Source organism: Polyodon spathula, chromosome 25 (assembly GCF_017654505.1).
Source record: "Polyodon spathula isolate WHYD16114869_AA chromosome 25, ASM1765450v1, whole genome shotgun sequence".
NCBI classification, from domain to species: domain Eukaryota; kingdom Metazoa; phylum Chordata; class Actinopteri; order Acipenseriformes; family Polyodontidae; genus Polyodon; species Polyodon spathula.
In genome coordinates, this window is record NC_054558.1 from 1,287,663 (window position 1) to 1,311,248 (window position 23,586).

The window sequence follows — 23,586 nt, forward strand, 5'->3', positions numbered from 1 at the left end:
CCGGACATCAGAACTCGTGCCAAGAAACGTGTTTGTTTCCATCTAGTGGAAGCAGGGTTCACAAAGTTGAGCCAAGCTCCCTGAATCCTCTCCTGACAGACCAGCTCCCTACCCGAGCTGTCTCCTAGAGAATTACAGATCGTTACCTTTTGTTTAAAACTAGCTGCCACATGTGTCATGTCCAACGATCAATATTTACGCTACAGATGGGTAGCCTTTCAATATTGGAATTAATAAATGGAAACTGACCAACACGGCCATTGGTATTGTGTGCACTCATTTGCAGGCAAGAAATGAGTTTGTTTCCTTTCACTGTGTAACAAGGGCTCCTGTGTGGCTGCAGGCTCAGTAACCAGGGAGTTTCTCGCACCCAGGGCCAGTCTGCAGTACAGCATCGTGTGCCTGAAGAGGCTGAACTATGACAGGAAGGAGCTGGAGAGGAGGAGGCAGGAATGCCAGCTCCAAATCAAAGGTTTGCCCATCCTCTTCCTCATCCTCACATGAAGCACAAGATGAGTTTTACAATGTGCTGGCGTCTCTCGAGGCTTCTAAATGGTGCTGCCTCCAGTGCAGGGCAGGTTGAGCTATGGAGACTCGCCCTGATCGTGCACTGAGTGACGGTCTGTGTAAATGGTGCTGCCTCCAGTGCAGGACAGGTTGAGCTATGGAGACTCGCCCTGATCGTGCACTGAGTGACGGTCTGTGTAAATGGTGCTGCCTCCAGTGCAGGGCAGGTTGAGCTGTGGAGACTCGCCCTGATCGTGCACTGAGTGACGGTCTATGTAAATGGTGCTGGCTCCAGTGCAGGGCAGGTTGAGCTGTGGAGACTCACCCTGATCGTGCACTGAGTGACGGTCTGTGTAAATGGTGTTGCCTCCAGTGCAGGGCAGGTTGAGGTGTGGAGACTCACCCTGATCATGCACTGAGTGACGGTCTGTGTGGCTTTGCTGGTTTGTGTGCAGATACTATGGTGTGGACGAACGACCAGGTGATACACTGGGTGCAGTCCATCGGGCTCCGTGAGTACGGGACCAATCTCCTGGAGAGCGGGGTCCATGGAGCCCTCATTGCTCTGGATGAGAACTTTGATTACAGCAGCCTGGCACTCATCCTGCAGATCCCCATGCAGAACACACAGGTGAGGAAGCTCCTTTTAGGAATCTATTCACACTGTTCCAGATTACATTGCTAAGCAGATACAGAATTTAGCCCTAACCCTAGCTAACCTTAGCTACAACCCAACACTAACCCTAACCCTAACCCTAACCTTAGCTACAACCCAACACTAACCCTAACCCTGACCCTAACCCTAACCCTAACCCTAACCCTAACCCTAACCCAACACTAACCCTAACCCTAACCCTAACCCTAACCTTAGCTACAACCCAACCCTAACCCTAACCCTAACCCTAACCCTAACCCTAACCTTAACCACAACCCAACACTAACCCTAACCCTAACCTTAGCTACAACCCAACCCTAACCCTAACCCTAACCTTAACCCTAACCCCAACCCTAACCCTAACCCTAACCCTAACCCTAACCTAACCCTAACTAACCCTAACCCTAACCCTAACCCTAACCCTAACCCTAACCCTAACCCTAACCCTAACCCTAACCCTAACCCCAACACTAACCCTAACCCTAACCCTAACCCTAACCCTAACCCTAACCCTAACCCTAACCCTAACCCTAACCCTAACCCTAACCCTAACCTAACCTAACCCTAACCCTAACCCTAACCCTAACCCTAACCTTAACTACAACCCAACACAACCCTAACCCTAACCCTAACCTAACCCCAACCCTAACCCTAACCCTAACCTTAGCTAACCCCAACCCTAACCCTAACCCTAACCCTAACCTTAGCTGCAACCCAACCCTAACTCAACACTAACCCTAACCCTAACCCTAGCAGCAAGAACATCCACATTGAAAGTTACTGAGGGGGAGACCGTAGAAGCGTGATCTATGTTTCTTTGTTTTTGTGGTGAAGGCAAGGCAAGTTTTGGAACGTGAATTCAACAATCTCCTGGCCCTGGGAACGGACAGGCGACTGGACGAGGTGAGTACGAGAATGAAAAACTTCCCACTGAGATTGACCTGGCTTTGTGACTAGAAGCTAGTCTGTATCCCACTTCGAGCTGGGTTTCTCCCTTGTGGAATACAGGAGTCGAAACGTGTGCTCTGATTGGCTGAAAGATCCCGTGCTGACTCTAGTAACATGGGCAGTGTGGTAAACGTGATTCCCTGCTTTGTCTCTTGAACTGAGCATTCTGTCTGCACGTGCAGGGCGATGACAAGTCCTTCCGGAGAACACCGTCATGGCGGAAGCGCTTTCGCCCACGCGACAGTCAAGGCCTGAGCATGATGCCCGGGTCCACCGAGACTCTGCCAGCGGGGTTCAGAGTCACTGCCGTGCCCATGCCCTCCTCTGTCTCCACAATGCCCAAGAAAATGCCCCCCGAAGGTGAGTGAGAGCCCCACGCCCTGCCACACTTACCCCAGTGGAGCTGCCTTGTGAATGCTTACTGTTTTATAATTTTATTTTGTGTCTGTGTGCTTGTATCCATTTTTTTTTGTTTTGTTGCAGTTACCAGTTTGAATGACCCCCTTTCTGATCATTTCAAAGCTGCCTCTGGTTGTACAGTAACGCCATGTCAGGGTGTGCAGACAATTCAGATGTTAATTTCCCTTTAAGATCAGTGCATAAACTCCCTTTTGAGAGGAAAACTCATTTACAGCATCTGACCACCAGATGGCACTCCGTGCTATACAAAAAACCTCATCAGAAATGCAAGCCGTAATGTGAGTTTGATTTCTTTCTGTGCCTCCGTATTAACTCTTTTATACCATATCCCTGCTGTTGAAAACACTCTTTTAATGAATGTATTCAACAGCCGTAGGGCGTTTCAGGCTTGCATATTAATTCTGAATCAGCTGACAAACCCGTATAATTAGTGCAGTCACAGCACTGCATAGCAGCATGCATGACTGAGCTGCCTGGGCTTTCGCTCCTTTATGTAAGGTGCAAATCTCTTACACTGCTATACAAAAAACACAAGTGTGTGGCATACAGTATGCTATGTGGAGTGGACACGCTGTGCACACTCACCCTGTATAACGTTTGCAGAAGGGTGCGCTTCTATCTGAAAATGACGTAGCGTATCAGAGTAAAGAAATCTCTCGGTGTAAGGTGTGTCCGATCCCAGTCCTGGAGGGACAATCCACTCCAGGTTTAACAGCTACAGTGAGATGAACTGCTTCAGGATCTGGATGCAGGTTCAGTTATACAGTTCAGAACAGGGTTGGAACAAAGACCAGGAGTGGAAGGACCTGCTGTGGCCGCTCCTGATCTGTGCAGTAATCCAGTGGTTCCCCATCCACCCCACTGTCTGTAGATCATTTAAAAGAATGTGTTGTTTTTTTTTTTTTCGAAAGGACGTGGTGTTTGCATTGGTTTCCTTTGCATGCAATCTTTTTCTAATTTATAAACTCTGTTGCAGGACTGAACGTGGTTTTATGTGTGTGTCTCTGGAAGCAGCGCAAGCAGCGTATATTTTATATGTTCAATTATTTGCCCCAGCCTTAGAAGCTGGAAAATGCATCGCTTTCCTCACATGAGCTGCAAATGAGTTTTCATGCTTTTTCAGCCTGGAAGAGAAAAACAGCAGCACTTTAAAGGGAAATCTGCTTAACAGAGTCGAGCGCAGATTGTAATCAAAGGGACACTCCCTTGAATTTAATGAATCAGCTGCTCTGTAGGGCCCAATGCAAAGGGCTCCAGCAGGGTCACAGTAAGAAGTCTTCACTGCATGTCTACCATGGCTCTGGAATATCGCATACACTTTTACACAAGTCTAGTACAATTCTCTATTGCTTTTTCTGCTCGGATCACTGCTGTATTTACCAGGCTCGTGTGTCCTCTTGAAACCTCTGAACAGAAGCATAAAAGCTGAGCGCTTTTAGAATTGACCACTAGGGGGCGAGCGACTGTCCTTTTCTAGCCCCTCTGCAACTGGGGCAACTTAGATTTTAGTGAATGAAACCCCTCTATAAGAACTCAATGATGCATATGGGGTAGACACTGCCGCTGTACACCCTTGCAGGATAGTAAGTAATGATCTAAGAATAAAGCACAGAGGAGGAGGGAGCATGCGAGTAACAGGATATTAAACAGGTCCGAGATTCGATGTTAGGAATAGCGTAAAGAGATTATTTAAAGTAATGAATGCCTAAGGATCCCAGCACAACTGAATGTTATTATGAGCCAGTAGCTAGCGAGCCAGCTGGAGATGCAAAAAATCACCGTTCCAGGTTTTAGCAGGGAAAGCGCTGCTGGTTCTTAAAGGGTTAACTCTGCTTGAAGAAGCTCTTTGACTGTGCTGCAGTGTGTCTGGACCTGGCTTGCTTCACTCACTGCATGTTGTTTGTGTTTTTTGTTTTTTTTGCTTTGTTTGTTGTGACTGACTCTGAGCAGGATCAGCAGGGTCACAGAGATTAGACAGCTCGACAGTTCGGACTTACTCTTGTTAACTGTCCCGAACTAGCAGGAGCACACGAGCGATCAAGGTAAGCGCATTGGTGTTGCTGTGAAGATTATTTATTGTACTGATTTTAAATTGGTTGCTAATAAGAATTTCATAGATCTTCTTCTCTATTGTGCGTTTCCATTCGCTGCGTACGGGAGGTCTTGGATGTGCAGCAGTTTCATTTTAAGCATGACTGCACTGGCTAATAAAGTTCAGGTGATCAAAACACCTTGTTGTTTTAAGATGGCAAAGGTAACAATAATTAAAAAAATGAATTCTCCCCCATTGTGTTTGATTTTAAGTTATGCACAGCGCTCTGTTCAGAGGTGTATATTTTTCATCTCATCCTCCTCCTCCCTGGCATCTAATTCCTATTCGGAGAGCGTGTGCTGCTGTCTCACACTCTCTGGATATCTAGCACTGGCATCCATGCATGAAACAGCTTGTTCCCTCACATCATCATCTTAGAAACGCTGGCAAGCCGAGAGGAGAGAAAACTGCCTGCCTGCATTATACCATGTCAGAAAATGTGAAAAACAGCCAACAGCACAAAAACAGCAACTAAATGACGAGCTTGCTCTGCCTCCGGGCCGCTCCGGAGTAGAGGAGCAGTAAAAGTAAGCCGTGCGTGGCAGTAACGGGTCGGAACCAGGAATATTAGCAGACTGTAGCCTGGATTCGATCACATCAATGTCATGCAGCTTTCTGACTCCCACAGGCCCTGTTTAACAAGACGCTCGATAGAAGTTGTCTGTGGCTTTTCTAATGTGAAAGCAGACTGATTCGTCTCCGTCTGCAGCTGATCCAGATCTAACTGATTGCAGGCTGGCAGAGCTCTGTCTCTCCCACTCCCACAGACTGTAGAAATGACCCAGCGAGCGTCCAGTGGGAAGAGGCAGAAAAAAAATGAAAATAAAAAACACGTGCAGTATTCAGCGAACACTGAGTCTGTGTAATCGCTGACACTGTGTTATATAGAAGCTGCATCTCCCTGTTGCGAGGCTGATTCAGTCAGGGATGCAGGCACAGCAGGTCTCTGTTTTAAGAGGTCAGTCTGCTCTGAAACCCGCCTGACCTCACGTGGGTGAACAAGTAAAAGTAATTCTTTAAACCGCCAGTAGATGGCACTGCCGCACATGGCTGGACCTCCACGAAAACCCCACCTCCAATATTGTGTTGAAAGCGTTGGTCTGATGTTGATGCTACTCCACCAGCCTGTGAATGAATGTAACACATCTCCTCCAATTCTTCTCCTCCCAGTGCAATCCCACTACTTGTATGGACACATGCTTGCAGCCTTCCGGGAGTGAGCTGCCTGTGGCTGGGGAGGATGCTAGCTGGGCAGGCAGCGGTATGATTCCCTTTGCAGCTTGCACAGCAGGACGTGACTGCGGGGCTGAGGGGCGCCAAGCAGGAGTCGTCCGCTTCTCCAGTAGTGTTCCAGTGATGTCGATGTGGTGTTGTTCTGATATCTTGTTATAAACTGCTCCGTCTCTCCTGGTACTGTGCTGGTTGTAGTGTTGTGGTGTTGGTCCTGGGTGTGAGAGATCTGCAGTGTGTATAAAAGGGACCCCCCCCCCTGTTCAGCAAGGTAATTCCTTTTGTTGTATTTTTTTTCCTGTATATAAATCAAATGACTGTAAAAGATTTTATAGATATATCGATATGGAATTTAAAGTATATAAATATATATATTTAACTATTGTATAAAACTGCATTTTGTCTTGATAGGAGTTTGCTTGTTTGTTTGTTCTAACCCCCCTCCCCTCCTCTCCTCCCTTTTGTTGGGTGTTTTCAATAAATGTGTGTTTTTCTTTTGTCAGATGTGTAGAGACATTCACTGTCACTGTTTTGTTTTTACAAGGAGTAGATGCTCAGCTCACACGCCAGTGCTCTCCTCCCGTGTCTGGATGGGTTTGATGAATTGGGTTCTGTGTAGTCCTGGATATTTTCATGGTAAAAACGTGATTTGGTATGAAAGTGACCAGGATTTTCATACAACACTAACTGACAATAAAACAACTAACTTCTAATACAACAGCTAACTTCTGTGTGTGTAAAAGTGTTCGTGCTCAGATTAGTTTAGATCACACTGTATTAACAAGGTCCTTTTAAAACACAGGAAAGGAGATTTGTGGTCTTTCAGTTCTTTCAGCACTGGGCTCGCGCCGCTGTCGGCGATGGGTCCGTGTACAGAAGCAGCTCCCTGGCAGCGCTGTTCTGCTGCAGACATGCTCAGATGTAGGATGTTGTGAATTGAACCCATTTGTCACATTGTATTTCAGCCAGTGTTGCAGGGGGACTGCTTTAATGGTTACACTCTGGTGTCGCAGCTGCACTTGGAGAGAAGGAAGACTTGTTTTGAGGTTTCAACTTGTAAACATTTGACAAATGAAATGCGTGCGGCAGGTATACAAATACACAACCATCTTTATTATAAAAATGAAAATAAGTTAGCCAAAATAAAAAAATAGCAAATCCACTCTGTAAAAAAAAAAAAAAAAAAAAAAGTCATTATTTACAGCATTAGCGTCGCTCAGAATAAGCTTTGATTGGTCAAACCCCTGTATAAAATATTGGCCCCACAAATCAAAACACAGTTTAAAGCAGAACACACACTCACACACTCACACACACGCAAAAAAAAAACCAATGCAAAATCAAGAATGAAAAGGAATACATCGAATCAACAGTTTAACTTAAGGGGGGGGGGGGGGGGGGGGTCATCTGAAACTTTTGAAGTCTGTCTGTCTCAAATGTATAAGAAATGCATTCAATTAATTCGATACAAAACCCTTGTTTTTTTCCCATTTAAAGGGCAACATTAATTTGCATTGAAAGCTATGTGTTTTAAATTAAGGGCTTACAGAATTTAAAAATTCTTTTTAAACAGCACAGCGTCCTTAATTTAACAGGGAAGTAACTGGGATAGTGCAGGACAGGGTTTCAATGAAGTAGAGAAATGTTTCAACTATCTGCTTTGCCGGCACGGGCCTGACATGGTTTTTGACTCTCATCATGTATGATCGCGTGTTTTAAATAACAGATCCGTGTCCTTGTTCTGTGCATTCTTCGTAGTGGCCACACTCCTACGATAAACAAACCCTGAATGGTTTGCTTTGAGATGTGCCAGTGGTCTCGGTTCCGTGTCCCTCAATCCGTCTTCTTCATTCTAGGTGGGAACGCCCCCCGAATATGAAACAGGGGTATCTTCGGTGGCGATGCTGTCCACTATTGAAGACAGGGAGCGGAGGTTCGGCTCTTCCGATGAGTCTTCGGTCAAAAGATCTGGAAAATAGAAAGGGCTCACTCAGTCGCAGAAGTGAAGCATTGATTGTCCGAGCTTGCACAATGGAGTGTGTAGGCGTGCATGGCTTTATCAATGGACAGCCTGCAGGGTCTATAGTCACCGTTGGATTTGGAGAGTATTTTACAGTCGCCTGCCAGGTTTGATTGCTGTAATGAGAAAGGATTGCAGTGTAGCCTGTCTCCTCTCTGTACCCCATGATCATTCATTTTAACAGTGCAATCTTTAACTTAAAGAGCCCACCCACACGTGGCAACCACACCTGTCTCTAATTACTGCATGCCCAACAATGCCATCTGTTACCCCGGCACAAATCATTACAGTATGTAGCGCTCATTTCCACACTATACACTGTGCAGCTATCGAAGGTGAACCTCACATTGAGGGCTTTTTAAACACCGAACAACTGAAACTATGGGACTGGCGGGCAAGGCACTCTGCTTGCACATGGGAAATACCGTTCCAAGTGGGAAATAACTTTCCAGGCATTGCTGTGTGAAACGTCTAACAAATCACACAGATAACAAAACTAGGACTGGCTCATTATGAGACATCCTGCAGCCAGACGACCGTTTATCACAGGCTCCTTATTTGAAACGAGCTTGCTCGAGCTGTGTTGATAGGGTGAGTGGAATGGATGCAGTTTGTTGATAGGGTGAGGTGGAATGGATGCAGTGTGCTGATAGGGTGAGTTGGAATGGATGCTCGTGCTGAGGTGAGTTGGATTGGATGCAGTGTGCTGATAGGGTGAGTTGGAATGGATGCAGTGTGCTGATAGGGTGAGTTGGAATGGATGCAGTGTAGGGTGAGTTGGAATGGATGCTGCTGATAGGGTGAGTTGGAATGGATGCAGTGCTGATAGGGTGAGTTGGAATGGATGCAGTGCTGATAGGGTGAGTTGGAATGGATGCAGTGCTGATAGGGTGAGTGGAATGGATGCATGCAGCTGATAGGGTGAGTTGGAATGGATGCATGCAGTGTGCTGATAGGGTGAGTTGGAATGGATGCAGTGTGCTGATAGGGTGAGTGGAATGGATGCAGTGTGCTGATAGGGTGAGTGGAATGGATGCAGTGTGCTGATAGGGTGAGTTGGAATGGATGCAGTGTGCTGATAGGGTGAGTTGGAATGGATGCATGCAGTGTGCTGATAGGGTGAGTTGGAATGGATGCAGTGTGCTGATAGGGTGAGTTGGAATGGATGCAGTGTGCTGATAGGGTGAGTGGAATGGAAAGGGCCCTGTTAATTAGTACCTGCTCCCGCAGCGCAACAGAGAGACCCTGCCAACCCAAACTAATGAACACAGCTGCCACTGTCAGCAAAGCGTCAAGAAATCTAGCAAGCACGAGGGACTGCTGGCTAACCGTGTCAGAGCCATTAGTGTGCTAGCGAAGTACTGCGTGCTGCGCTAGAGATGACGATAATGATAGATTTAGTTTGATTTGTTTTTTGGCAAGGGTTCTTCTTGAACCACTGTGAATATGGTACCTCTGCTCTGGTGCCCAAAAAGATGTTTGCACATTTAGAGCTACAGTAAGGACAACAAGAAGCACGACTCACTTAGTAGAAGACCCACACATGAAGTGACTTACCACGACAGTGCTAAATAAAATCCTTCTTTTTTTTTTAGTTTAGTTTCTCGGTTTGTGGCAGTGAAGAACATGTTTCAGTTCTCACGTTCCTGATCGCACGCACGGGTTGCTGTTGCACCAGTCTTACCTTCATGGTTGTTGGTAATGTTGCTGAAGGTGTTTCTGCACTGTTCTGAGCTGCTGGTCCATTCCGGGCTGCTGCAGCACGTACTGCTGGACCCACGTTCACTAGAGGAGGACATCTGGAAAAAAAGAAACCAAAAAAGGTAAACCCCTGAGTGTGTGTGTGTGTTAAACATCTCTTACTTTTTAATAAACCCATACAACTTTAAAGTAAGCATCTTAAAAACGCTGAATGCCCAAAATCATGTTTCTCAAAGCATTCGTTTTTATTTTGCCCTTTTTAAAAGAAATCTCGCTGGCCTGGTTTATTATTATTATTTTAAAAAACACCCAAGTCTCATCTTCAGCAACACCATTTGCTTCATGCACGTGTCAGGTTTTATCCTAAATATATCCTTTGTTTACTGATGTCCTAAGCAGTGCGCAAAAATACTGTTCAATACGTGAGAACCCCTTTAAATAATAATATAGTCCACACAGTCGGCGCACTCTAACAGTGGAAAGTAATCACAGTCCAATCAGTTAACCGCACTGGTGTGCAGGACTGGGACTGGCAATAACCTCCACTCTGATAATTCCATGCTGTTACATTTCAGGTATGATGAGCCCATAGACACAGGACCTAGCTGTCTACTGTAAAGTGGCCAATACAACGGCAACAGTTTTTTTTTTTTTTTTTTTAAATGAATGTGGCAGGTTTTCAGTGACCCTGATTTAGCACTGCTCTTGGTTTACCTAACATTAGCAAGATCAGGGCTGATCAGATACTAGGAAAGCAAAGCGACCCTCGTCTTCTGCCATTGCAGTTTGGATCATGCGGCATTGCCAGCCCTGATAACCTCCAGCTTCTCTGTACAGCTAGGGCCAGGAGTTTTGGATCACATAGAATTTTAGGAAAGCATATTAAAAAAAAAAAAACTCTATGAACATAATTTAGATCTTGTAATCAAAGAAACTACAAAATTATATCGCTAAAGTCTACCAGAAGCCATAATAGTAGTACAGTATTTCATGTTAGATTACAAAGCGGTATGCAATCGCATTATTCAACAGGTTTCATTCGACTTTATGAAGCAAAATTATTTCATTTTATAGGGTGATGCAAAACTTTTAGCCATAGATGTACAAGCTGTCATGCTGTACCCTGCTCTGTGCACTCTCCCTCTGAGAGCTGTGCTGTACCCTGCGCTGTGCACTCTCCCTCTGAGAGCTGTGCTGTACCCTGCGCTGTGCACTCTCCCTCTGAGAGCTGTGCTGTACCCTGCGCTGTGCACTCTCCCTCTGAGAACTGTGCTGTACCCTGCGCTGTGCACTCTCCCTCTGAGAACTGTGCTGTACCCTGCCCTGTGCACTCTCCCTCTGAGAACAAAATGTGCTGTACCCTGCACTGTGCACTCTCTCTCTCTGAGAACTGTGCTGTACCCTGCACTGTGCACTCTCCCTCTGAGAACTGTGCTGTACCCTGCCTGTGCACTCTCCCTCTGATAACTGTGCTGTACCCTGCCCTGTGCACTCTCCCTCTGAGAGCTGTGCTGTACCCTGCTGTACCCTGCCGTGTGCACTCACCCTCTGAGAACTGGCATTCCTATAATGCAGGTTCCTCTGCTCATGCTCCTGCTGGTTCAGGGAGCCGAGGAGAGTCTGCAGCCTCTCGATGTACTGGATGGCGCTGCGCAGGATCTCCACCTTGGGCAGCCTCTGATTGGGGTTCATCAGGGTGCTTCTCTTAAGAGCTTCGAAAGCCTCGTTGACTTTCTTCAGCCTCCTTTTCTCCCTCATGGTGGCCGCTTTCCTCCTGTCTACCGTGACGGTCTTGCGTTTGCAGATCCTGCACGCCCAGGGCAGGCACTGGCCGGGGCAGTGCTCCTGTGGGGAGAGACCGGACGCTGGCGAGACCTGCTCTTCCAACCCGGGTCCAGGCAGCAGCCTGTTTTCAGGGCACAGCCCCACAAGCGGTCGCTCCTGGTAACCCGACTGATCGTAACCGTTCTGCAGCCGGGATGGGAAAAAGTTCTCGCTGGCCTCGTAAAACCTCTGGTCGGGAAAGAAGTAGGGGTTGGTCTCGAATAGCTCCATGGCTGCAGCTTCTCTGCTTCTCCACTCCTGTGCTTCAGCTCTAAAGCCACTGCTCGCTCGCTCTGTGCACAACAACTTCTCACACCAACTGGCTGGTGGCATTTAAACCCTCTGCCTGGCATTGGATCACTGGGTTATATATAGAAATGTCCAAGGAAACCTGATCCCTCTTCTAGCTGTTGCCGCACATCTAGACTTCACATCTCCTTTCATTCCTGGTCTCTCAGGGATTTTCAGCACCGCTCGGTTCAGGGAATAACTGTGCTCTGTTTCAGAAGATGAGACTACTGCATGGGTTGCTTGTGGCATTCAAATCTAAATGGGGGTGTAAACATATTGAGGTTTTTTTAGGGAGTTTTTCGATATTGATTTTACAACAGTGCAGTCGGTACGAGGCCAGATCCATTAGAGAAGCACATTGTCCGTGTTAACCAGGGAGAGATGTTATGTAGTTTATTTCATTTAGGACAAAAAGTTGAAGCACTGGTTTAGTTATTGTATCTGAATTGATATCTATACACTGCTAGATAATTGATGCTTCAGGTTAATTACGGCTGCACAGGATATCAGTGCCGTCATAAACCATGCAGATATTTTTGTGCGTGACGGCTTTGTGTTTATGTGTTATATTTTGGTCAGGAGCGATTATACGGCTTGGCGTTCTATCCATTTATTCATCTATTTATAAACTGCTGGCTGGAAGATCTTATCCACAAAGTGAATCCTGGAGGGTGCATATTGCACATGATTTCATTAACACCATCACAGAGATGCTAGGTTACTGTATTTGACATTTTATGTAGTTTTAAAATAATTGAGACTTTGCGTCCTTTAATATTTTTTTTTAATTGGAAAATCTTCCTTCTATAGCAGAATTATTTTTAATATTGTTATCAGTAGTGGTATCATCATCTTTGGGCATTGATAAATACAATGACAAATGTTTCAACAAAGTCTTTTTCAATCAAAACGTTAGTCACTGAATGTTCCTTTCAGTGCTCATGAATTTGACACTGTTATTTATTTTAACAGCTTATTATCTGATGATATTTGCATTTAAAGTGGGGTGTGTGACTGGATAGAAATGAATCGACTCTGGAGAACAGCTCTGTGAGACACTTGTAAACAGGTCATTCTCCAGTCTCACACACCCCGCGAGTGCCAGTGGAGGTCTCTGGGCTGGTCGTTCAGTGCAGGCTCCTCCACTCTGTAATTCATCCCTGCACTGGAGGATTAAGTGCCTCTGCTGTGTGCTGTCATTTTAAAGTGTGATGGATGCTCACTGATGGCGTGGAAACACAAAGACAGCACTGTGCAGGAGCGGGCAGCTCTTCAGGGGCTCAGCGCGCTCTAATCCGTCACTGTTAGCTGCTAACCCCAGTCTCGTTGCTCTGCCCCGCGAGGGTCTGGTTCCCAGGGGAACTCGAGGAACATGAAACTCTTCAAAAGCGTTTACTTTGCACTGGCAAAAGTACTTTTTTTTTAATCTGCAGGGTACAGGCTGCCATTAAACTGATTTGACCGAAGGGTCGTCTACGCAGCTCGTGTTATTAAATGAGACTTATTTCTCTTGATTTCTTTTATGTCTGGTATATATGTAGTGGTGTCACTCAGTTACCCTGCATCTCGTCATGCAGCACACTCAGCGCCTGATTCAACAAGCATTTATTTCATTTAAGAGCTGTCGTCATAGTAGCATTAGCAGACCTGGTACAGGCAACGTTGTTGTTGTTTATTAGAACAAGGTCAAGGTAAATGACGTTGGTCCTCATGCATGTTTTGAGAAACTTGCTGCTCTGTGTGGAAGTGATTCTGGTTATTGAAGCTGCAATGCCCCTGCGTGTGTTCTGCCCCAGTGAATGGAAGGTAGGCTGATGTAGTGAGGGGCGAGGCGGGAGGTCAGCGAGGTCATGACCCTACACAGGTACTGCACTCCTAATAAAGGAAGCGCCGGAGTGGAACACATTGCTGAAGCCGAAAGGAACACATGCTGCTGTCTCGGAATCCAACGCAGGTCTGGGCAAGGTTATGGACTCGCTCCAGAAATGGTTGTCAAATGAGAGGATTGTGGATTGAAAGCAGTTCAAGGTGTATTGCTGTACCAAGTGTGGTCTTGTTTTCCTGACTTGCTTTTATTTTTGACTCTTGAAGCTGGGGCTTTTATTTTTGACTCTTGAAGCTGGGGGTTCCAGGCATGGGTATGACTCTGCTTCTTGAGTTTTCTATCCATTTTGATCTCATATTGTTGGGTGCCGCTCTTAACCTAACTATGTGAACAAAAACGACATGACTGAATGTGACTGAAATGAGGCAGCTGTTGCTGTTAAACTCCCCGGGAGTCTTGTCTTGACAGGTTTTGGTCCTGTTTCATCAGTGACGTACAGCAGCAAATTGCAAGACAGCTGTGTATCCGTGAATTAGCTTCTACAGAAGAAATGCCCAGAACGTGGGCACATTAGCCATGGAATGCGCCCTCTTCTCGCTCGCTTGGCTCCACACGCCTAGAAAAATAATCTGCGCTCTCGTTTTGCTTCCAAGCGAGCGCTCGTCTCTGCAGTGACTGCCACAGGTGGCCTTGCTCGCCATTTCCACAGCTCTGCTGCCTTCTGACTCCGAGCTCGAGACTCACCATCAGATAGCTCTTATTGAACGATCCTTCGCTTGGTCACATGGGGATTTTGCAGAAGTGTGCTGTAAGGAATCTGGCTCTGAGTGATAATGACTTCATATGGGAAAAGCCTAAATAAACACAAGAACCAAGGAGAGGAGCTGTGGACTGGAGCTACAGAGAGGGGCTGGCTACTACAAAGGCTCTCCACTCTTAACAGCTTAGTCGTTGAAAAACAGGGGGCTTTAAACCCCCCTTAGAAACAATATGAGGCAATGCTGATCAAAGGAGGAGAACGCAGAGTTAGCGACTCAAACCAGCCCTGCACCCGGTCCTGGAGGAATTGAAGCCTTTATAATCTTAAAAGGAGTGGACATAGTGGCTGTAACCTAAACCAGTACCTTAAGCACACACAAGCCACTGTTAGAAATTAGATAGGCTTGGACAGACAGAGGGAAGGAGGTGCATCTTCACACACAGAGAGAGTGGTGAGGGTGTGGAATGGGTTACCTAGTCATGCTGTTATTTAGGGTGAATAGAAATAAGGATTTGGGTTTGAGTAACTCTTTGGTTGTGTAACATTGTAGGTCGTGTACCATGCTTATACGATCACATGAACTCGCCTGTGGAGAATGACTGGAGCCAGGGCAAATGTCCTTCGTCGTCGTATTCAAATTAGTAAAGGCATCCAGTGGTCAAGCAGATTTGTACTCTTCAATGCGAAGTACCTAAAGCATGCTCCTTATGGCTGTATTTATATCTCAAAACATTGCAATCAGCACTTGATACCAAGCATCCAAATCTGTAAATAGTACGTGGCCATCCTCCCATCTTTGAGCATTTCAAATATGCACCAACCCATCGTTAGGAAACACACCACACCGCCCAATGGTCTTTAACACAGTCAAATCACTGTCATATAATTAGTTCAGTCCCTGCACACCCCTGACCACACGCCTCTCCCTGCACACCCCTGACCGCACGCCTCTCCCTGCACACCCCTGACCGCACGCCTCTCCCTGCACACCCCTGACCGCACGCCTCTCCCTGCCACTGCACACCCCTGACCGCACGCCTCTCCCTGCACACCCCTGACCGCACGCCCCTCCCTGCACACCCCTGACCGCACGCCTCTCCCTGCACACCCCTGACCGCACGCCTCTCCCTGCACACCCCTGACCGCACGCCTCTCCCTGCACACCCCTGACCGCACGCCTCTCCCTGCACACCCCTGACCGCACGCCTCTCCCTGCACACCCCTGACCGCACGCCTCTCCCTGCACACCCCTGACCGCACGCCTCTCCCTGCACACCCCTGACCGCACGCCTCTCCCTGCACACCCCTGACCGCACGCCTCTCCCTGCACACCCCTGACCGCACGCCTCTCCCTGCACACCCCTGACCGCACGCCTCTCCCTGCACACCCCTGACCGCACGCCTCTCCCTGCACACCCCTGACCGCACGCCTCTCCCTGCACACCCCTGACCGCACGCCTCTCCCTGCACACCCCTGACCGCACGCCTCTCCCTGCACACCCCTGACCGTACGCCTCTCCCTGCACACCGCTGACCGTACGCCTCTCCCTGCACACCCCTGACCGCACGCCTCTCCCTGCACACCCCTGACCGCACGCCTCTCCCTGCACACCCCTGACCACACGCCTCTCCCTGCACACCCCTGACCGCACGCCTCTCCCTGCACACCCCTGACCGCACGCCTCTCCCTGCACACCGCTGACCGTACGCCTCTCCCTGCACACCGCTGACCGTACGCCTCTCCCTGCACACCGCTGACCGTACGCCTCTCCCTGCACACCGCTGACCGTACGCCTCTCCCTGCACACCGCTGACCGCACGCCTCTCCCTGCACACCCCTGACCGCACGTCTCTCCCTGCACACCCCTGACCGCACGCCTCTCCCTGCACACCCCAAAGCCGTGCCTTCACCAGGTGGGCCACTCAGGGACAAATATGGCAAATGTCAGGGAAGAAAAGCAGTTGCCAGCCCAACCTTCGCCTGATTTGGATATCATTTGATTGTGGTCTGAACCTGCCATGCTGCCATTGTGGATGGAGCTCCAGTATTGTAAGCTATGCCTTGCACAGTTAAGCAAGGCAGTGTGGTGTAGCTGCCCAGCCCGCTCGCTAATTGGAATGGGTAGTGCAGAGTATATGGAAATGATTTCCAACAGATGTCATCTTGGCAGTGTCATGAAATTGTAGTACTCTTATTCTCTCATGCACTTCACGTGGTGAAATGCTGTATCTGAATTTTGCTATGCGATGCTTATTCCCATCCCTGGACCCTAGTTATTGGACATGAAGAGGTGCTTTCATTTCAAAGCTTTCCGATCCTCTTTTATAATTTGCATTTTGTTCTGCTCGGGGCTTCGTTTATTTTTGGTTGGCGTTGAAGGTTATAGGGGGTGGGGAGTGAGTGCTGGCCGTGACTCTCGCTACAGCACTTCAAGTTATTTGTTCTTCAGAGTGCTTCCAGATACGTTGCATGGTGACATGATTGTGGAATCTATTGAGATGCCTGTCCTGCTTGAGCTGTCGCATCCTCCACCCTGTTAATCTGTTTTTCCACGATCACCAGGATCAACAAGTTTTAAATAACCCCGCTCGCTGCCGTGTTTGACTACCGCCTTCCCATCAAAGGAATTCTCCCTTCTTTCTCCCCCTAACGATTTAAATATATCTCTTGTTGTCAAGCGAAGATGGCTAAATCTGTTAATTCCTCTTGTCATTGTCGTTTTTGAGTCCTTTAATGGGTTCCGCGTGAAACCAGATGATTCGAAACACCCCTTTCCATAATCTGATACTTCAAGGCTGGTCCCCTTATTGTACTGAAATGTCTTCTAAAACAGTGAGCTCTACTATTTCTTTTTGTAAATTATTTTTGCATTAAAACTGAAATCCCTCCTGCCTTAAGAGAAAGGATGCTCCCTTACTCTGTAAGAGAAAGGTTCTCCTTGAGGCATGGAGACTGGAATGCCCACCCTGTGACTTAGTGACATTCTCGCTGCTCCCTGTTTACTGCCTCATGCACATGCATTGTTAGCATTGGCAGCTTTTTTACCCAGAAACATGCAGCAACATCACTTTAGTAAAATGAACTGCAATACGTAATATGCAGGACAGTGCACCACCACAGGGGTCCTGCTGTGAAAGCTGCAGGGGTTCTGGAATGCTTTGTTATGCTTCACATATACAACAGATACACACACACGCATACACACGTCCTTCGTGGTAGTGGATTCAGATAAAGCACTGTCTCGCTGTGTTCCACGTCTGTCTAAAGTTTTTGGTTGTTGAATGCTTGAAAAAGCACAATGTAATCTTTAAAAACATCCTAGTGAAATGTTGCACACAGTAGGATGGTAGAATGCTGTCTGTTTCTCTAGTGACAGGCTAGGAGGACGCGTCTTGCTTGCCACGCTGCTGCATGTCAGTCGCAGGCTGTAAACGCAGGCTCTTCAGTGTATTGTTTGCCACTCTTTTGTGTGATTAAACGCTGAGGCATTGTGACCTAACAAGTTCTTGAACATTTCCAGCTGGAGTAATGATTTGACTGTTTCGAATACTCTTCCTGAGGTCCCTCGCTGGTCACTGATGCAGGTGCAAGTTCCAGTCTGTGTGGCAGCTGACAGCTGTCTCTCCGCTCTGCACTGTCAGGAGCCACACTTTCCATTGTCGCCTGGCATGGGAGGCAGGTGTGATCATTTGGGGGAGGGGGGGAGGTGGGGGTGAGACGCAGCACTGGTTACTGAATCCTGCTGTGAGATGCAATCTAGAAATCCTGATTTCATTCAGTAGCGAGAACGCTCCCGGGTTGAAGTGATAACGCTTCTTGTTCTAATGTCGGCTACTGGACTAAGATCACCAGGGAATGGGGATACACTAGACTACATCGACTCATTGCTAGATGATGCTTCGTTCCCATCTGCCCCCAGGGCAGACCTGAAAGCAATGTAATATCCGACTCGTACATTTAGTGACTTGACATGAGCCGTGAGGAAAGACTAGATGGGAAACACAGGGCTTGATTGAAGACTTTTAAAATCTTAAATGGTATAAAGTTAACCCAAGACGCTACTTCAGATTTAGCACAGAGAGAAGAGCAACGAGTCTGAGAAAGTGAGTTTAGCACAGAAGGCAGGAAGCGCTTTTTTTAACATTGAGCGCAGATCTACATTTGCAAAGCTTTTAATGAAGCCTGGAGTCATTTTTCTGGTTACTGAGCGTGAACAATCCGTGTCTTTGTGCCAAGCATGTACGAAAGCTGTTCCATCAGCGTTGTTGCGATCTGGGGAGTCTGATTTACCCAGCAGCTGTCTTCTGACTTAAACTCTGACAGTGAGAGTGTCTTGCATATTCTTGCCATTCTTGGTGGCTCCTTTACACCTGCTGCAGCTCGCTGGCTGCAGATGACATCTCCGTCGCAGGGAAGAGACTCTGTCCCTGTCATTCTCCTCCAAATTAAAGAGAGGACGGATTGATTTTTTCAGTCCAGGTCTTCAGCCACCTGGGTTTCAGGTATTGCAGAGCCTCCTGCAGTGTTTACTGGAATTCTGCGTTGTCCAGATCACAATTAAACACAGCAGATGTTTTGCTAGCAGATATAATGCATGTGTAATTTCAGAGCCCTGCCGCTTTCCCGGATCCTATTCATTTCAATAGCAGCTTGACCGCGTCCATTCAGACTCAGAACAACAATCGGCAGTTCATCTTGTCTGTTTAGAAAGTAATACGAGGAATAGCGTTAGCCATTTCAAAGGGGGTTTGCTGCCATAGTGGGACAGCATGGGGCAGGTGGCTGTCGTGACACAGAACAGATCCAACAGCTGAGACTGTCAGACAATGAGCTGTTCTTCAGAGACTGGAGCCGGGCACTGTGCACCGCTACCAGGGGGCGTGTCTCCCGTGATCCTGACTGATTCAATGTATGTACTGTACAGCTACCTTTGTGTTCAATGGGAGACCCTGGTGTGCCTATTGGATCACGTGTTTACTCCTATACTATACAGGGGTTCCAGTGAAATAGTCCGCGAGTCGATCAGGAAAGTGGCAGTCCGGCAGTTATTGTGTTTTTATTAAGCTCAATCTAATTGCAGAATCTCTGGCAGCCCAGCATGCTTTGTGATTGTGTCACTGCCCTCGTCATGTTTAGCGCAGAGGCAGTGGCAGTGCTTCAGTGTGTGTGTCACGGTTATGCTGGTACTGACCTAGCAATGTCAGTGTTTCAGTCTGTATTGAAGAGATGAATCAGAATTGTGAATGGCTGTATAAAGGTCCAGGCTGTTTTAAATGCGGTGCGCAGAAGGCACGTTCACAAGCACATCATCAAACACATGCTTATTAAATACGCTTTCCTGACGGAATTAGCAAGTTGATAGGGACTGCTGTGCACCAGTGATATAAACAGAGTATATTTGTAAAGCTTGGTTAATATTACCAGTGTCTGGCTGGTTTCACGGATCCAGATCAGGGCTTATCTTAGATTGGCTAATGGTAGCACAGTTAAGGTTCTGCAATTTAGTGCAAATTTGAGATCTGTGAAACCATCCAATCTTCAGACTGGAATTTAATTGAAAGAATGTTCAGAGAAGTAGATTGAAGATTGTGGCTGAAACCACTTTCCATTTAAGGTGTTATTCTTTAAGCTCATGTTTGGTGCAGAGTGCCACCTATTGCTTTGACAAGGTATTGTAGTTGAGCTGCTAGTATTTTAGGAATACGAGTCTGTCTGCTGCATTGTCTGCGCAGTATTCTACCCCAACAACACTGTGAGCTGTGATAGTAATGTAAAGCAATGTGCATCACTTTGATTAATCAGCCAATAACTGAGGTGTCCCAGAAGTCATTTCAAAACGACTGATTATTGATAAGAATGCCCCACTCACCCCCCCCCCCCCCCCCCCCCCCCCCCCCTGTTAAATGTCAGTTGGGAATGACTGCCTCAGTAATTCTATGGTCTTGCCACTAGATGGCAGTGAGAATCCAGTTACACACCACTAGTGTGTGGGCACAGACTGAACCAGTATTTGAGTGACGCAGATCTCCCATCAGGGCTGTAGATTCAAAGCTATCAGTAACAGTGTCTCACCGTCTCTGCTGTATGTGAAAGTCTGACATACAGACAGGTGGACAGGTGTCTTGATTTACATGCAGATTCTGTTACTCTGAAAAACTCTTGCTGAAGTGTGCCTCGGCCAGGTTTCATTACATGTAATTCAGCGCTTCTCTAGAGATATATGGTAACAAAGTGACCAATACAATACAAAAAGGACAACACTAAAACATCCAAAACTGATAGAGACCATTTCCGATTGGCACATTTCACCCCAGCCTTGGTGCTCCTGTTAAGATTCACTGAACTTCCTAATCGATTTGCGGAGTTCAATTAACATGCCGTCTGCCCTTCCTCATTTATCAGCCTGCGCTTTTAAAAGCTTTGCAACATCAGGGATTTGGTTTCAGGAACCGCACAAGCCCAGCTGTGTAAACAAACATGGGATTACTCCTGCCTTTGCAACGGAAACAGGTGTTTGTACATCTGCTGTATTCAAAGAGTGAGGTGCATTGAAGACAAAGCAGCCCTGCGATCATGGAATGCAGTCGTGTCATTTCATTAGGCATGCTGGCCGGGAGAAAGTTCACAACACAGTCCGCTGTGGGGATGAGGGTCCACCGACTCACAATCAAACTTGTGCTGCATTAACCTGCCGTTTGGAATTGTGCACGGCACCCTGCAAGTAAACATGAACCCCTGTCCGAAAAGAAAATCCCAGGTCCACAGGTCCTACTGCTTGCCGCAAACTATCCTTGTAACTGCCCTGAAATGACGTCGCTAGCGTTTCGTGCAACAGCACAGAGCTATAAGTCTTTCTCAGTGTCTTCAACAGGCAAGACGTTTGCATTGCATTGTATGCCATTGGATTTACAAAGTTTCTATTTCGGGCGTATCCCAGCTCACCTGTGCTGAGCGTCTGGCTAAGATGCAAAGCGTAAAAGACTCAAGAGAGCTCAGCCTGTTCAAATGTGTAGTCGTGGGGTTGTTTTGATGAGCCTGGCCAGGTGTGGGGCAGGGGTTCAACTCCTCACCTGATAAAATGTGTGTCTAGAGCTCAAGCAGCTGTCTACTTGGATTAGATCTTCCTCATGTCATGTATCTTTCAAAATGATTTGAAAAAGGCTCTGCAGTGACAAGTCTTTAAGAGGTGGTGTTTTACTGTTGCCCTGTTTTAACATCACTTTTGCATGGCAGAGTCTGTGTTCTTTCTACAGCTTTAGCGGAGATCCATAAATCAATTGAGATTAACTAACAAACAAACATAAAAACAAGCCCTGGTGCGCGGATCTTGGGGTTGAAATGCAGACAGGCATGTCGAATAGACAGCAGCTCAGCGCCAGTCTGCGAGGACCACACGCTCAATCAATGGCTATGGGGGCGTTGGATATAAAGGAAAAAGTGAAGTTTGGAAGCACAAGAGACGTGATTGAAAACGGGTCTCTCATGCTGCAGCTGTGCACTGCTGTTCACCCATAAAGTAATGAACAGGATAATAAACTGAATAATATGACTGCAACCCCAGGGCTTGCACTCAGCATTCCTGTAAGCCAGCGCTGTCCTCTGTGTAATGCTCCACTTGCACTGGTTGCTGTGTTAGCCACCAGCGCTGTCCTTCTGTTGAAGTCTGTAATTGGCTTTGTAAGGATGGTTGAAAAACAGTCCCAATCCCACACACATGTAAAGAATATGCCTTTCAAGGACACTAAACAGAGCACAAGTCAGGATTCAATATTACTGCAATAGACATCCACTATGACAGGGTTGTCAATACTATAGGAGATATATTACACTGTGTAACAATTTTTTTTTTTTTTTTTTCCTGGGTAGTAAGTGTTATTTCCTAATTGCTTATGCCTCAAAAGTATAGAACATGGCTATACAAAAGATTTAGAAGTGAGTAGTTTTTGGAGATTTACAATTATACTGTATTTACAGTATAATTGTAAATCTCAAAACTACTCATTTCTAAATCTTTTGTAGTCATCTTTGTATTACTTTAGTATAAATACATGTTAATTTGGATTCATGTGTTGTTTTTTTTCTGACTTTATGTGAACGAAAAGACACACATTTGCCCATTTTCCCATTGGAAATAGTGATATTTTGAAATATCACTGTCCTGGTCACAAAAGCAAAGTTTGTGGGGAATAATAGCCATTTTCTACACTTTTGAGGCATAAGCAATTAGGAAATAACACTTACTACCCAGGAACAAAAATTGTGTTACACAGTGTTATCAATGTTTCCTAGTGGACGGATATAGGATTGCTAAAGAGAGTTTAAGGTAAATGTGTTATAGATCTGTTATCGCAATGCTGCTGTAAAGATTGCCAGGGTTTACTGGGGGCGAGGTACACAGTACAACGTGCCCAGACGCGCATCAGCTGGCATCGTCTGCACTAAAATCGCTTCCCAATGTGGACAGATAATAAAATCAACTGGGCTCTAACGAAGGGTTTGAGATTCTCGCCGCGAGATACAGCAGCGATATTGGCAGCCTGGCAACCGAAGCAAAGCGATGGCCTGTTCCATTAGAGGCATTCATAGCTGTTAATAACCACTGGCAAGGAAACTGGAATGTCAATCCCAGACCTGTCAAAAGAAGACAGGCGCTTTAAACTTCTGTTTCCAGTGTCAGGATTTACATAACAATCAAATCAGACGATCAGAGGTGGAAGCAGACCAATGAAACAATGTATATATTTATATAGATTTAAAGATATACTGATAGATAGAGAGGGAGTTTCTTTCTGTGTCAAGGTAGGGTTGAGCAGATATGCGACTGCACTGTGTTTGAAAAGCATTACTCAATCTGTTCTCATAATCGAAGCAATGCTTCTCTTAATAAGCAGTTGTTCGCACCGTCTAAATCATGTGAATCCTTACGAGAGACAGCAGGAGCAGAGCTCGTAAATCAAAAGCACGTGGACTGCTTTACAGGCCCCCGAGCATCCTGAGAGAGGGGGCACAATGCTAGTGGGTTTTTATTTATGAGACATGAATTCTATTTTCAAAGCAACAGAAAAACCAGCTTTTAAAGCACGCTTGTTCATTGGGTGCAATGGGATGCATCATGTGGGGAAAAACGCACATTTAAAGCAGAGTCTTCTCTCCATGATAAAACAGATTTCATTTGTTTTGCAGCAGGACAATCTGCTGCTCTGCATCCCAACAAAAGAAACAGTCCTGTGTAGTTTTGCCAGATTATATTCCTTGATGCACGTGGGACTGGATTTATTGTTTCATGGCATCTGATGCCTGCTCTGTCTGCCA

General features: G+C 46.6%; 2 protein-coding genes across 15 annotated transcripts in view; one reads left to right on the plus strand and one right to left on the minus strand.

Moving 5' to 3' along the window:
• LOC121299719 (liprin-alpha-2-like) overlaps positions 1–6,279 on the plus strand; it is a 47,783-nt gene extending 41,504 nt beyond the window's left edge. For 10 of the 14 annotated variants that reach the window (XM_041227682.1, XM_041227668.1, XM_041227669.1 and 7 more), the window contains 6 exons: positions 375–472; positions 963–1,138; positions 1,997–2,065; positions 2,293–2,470; positions 4,481–4,572; positions 5,793–6,279. In XM_041227682.1, coding sequence (XP_041083616.1) covers positions 375–472; positions 963–1,138; positions 1,997–2,065; positions 2,293–2,470; positions 4,481–4,536 — 577 coding nt within the window. In that variant the 3' untranslated portion in view covers positions 4,537–4,572; positions 5,793–6,279. Of the gene's footprint in view, positions 1–324; positions 473–962; positions 1,139–1,996; positions 2,066–2,292; positions 2,471–4,480; positions 4,573–5,792 lie in introns of those variants that run through there. The other 4 variants (XM_041227670.1, XM_041227671.1, XM_041227677.1 and 1 more) reach the window with 2 other exon arrangements.
• Positions 6,280–7,419: 1,140 nt separating this feature from the next.
• On the minus strand, positions 7,420–11,721 carry LOC121299739 (myogenin-like). Its single transcript, XM_041227731.1, has 3 exons — positions 11,119–11,721; positions 9,557–9,671; positions 7,420–7,820 (listed from the first exon to the last, which is right to left on the minus strand). The coding sequence occupies exons 1-3, from the start codon at positions 11,626–11,628 to the stop codon at positions 7,705–7,707; spliced, it is 741 nt and encodes a 246-aa protein (XP_041083665.1). The 5' UTR covers positions 11,629–11,721; the 3' UTR covers positions 7,420–7,704.
• Between the last annotated feature and the right edge of the window lie 11,865 nt (positions 11,722–23,586).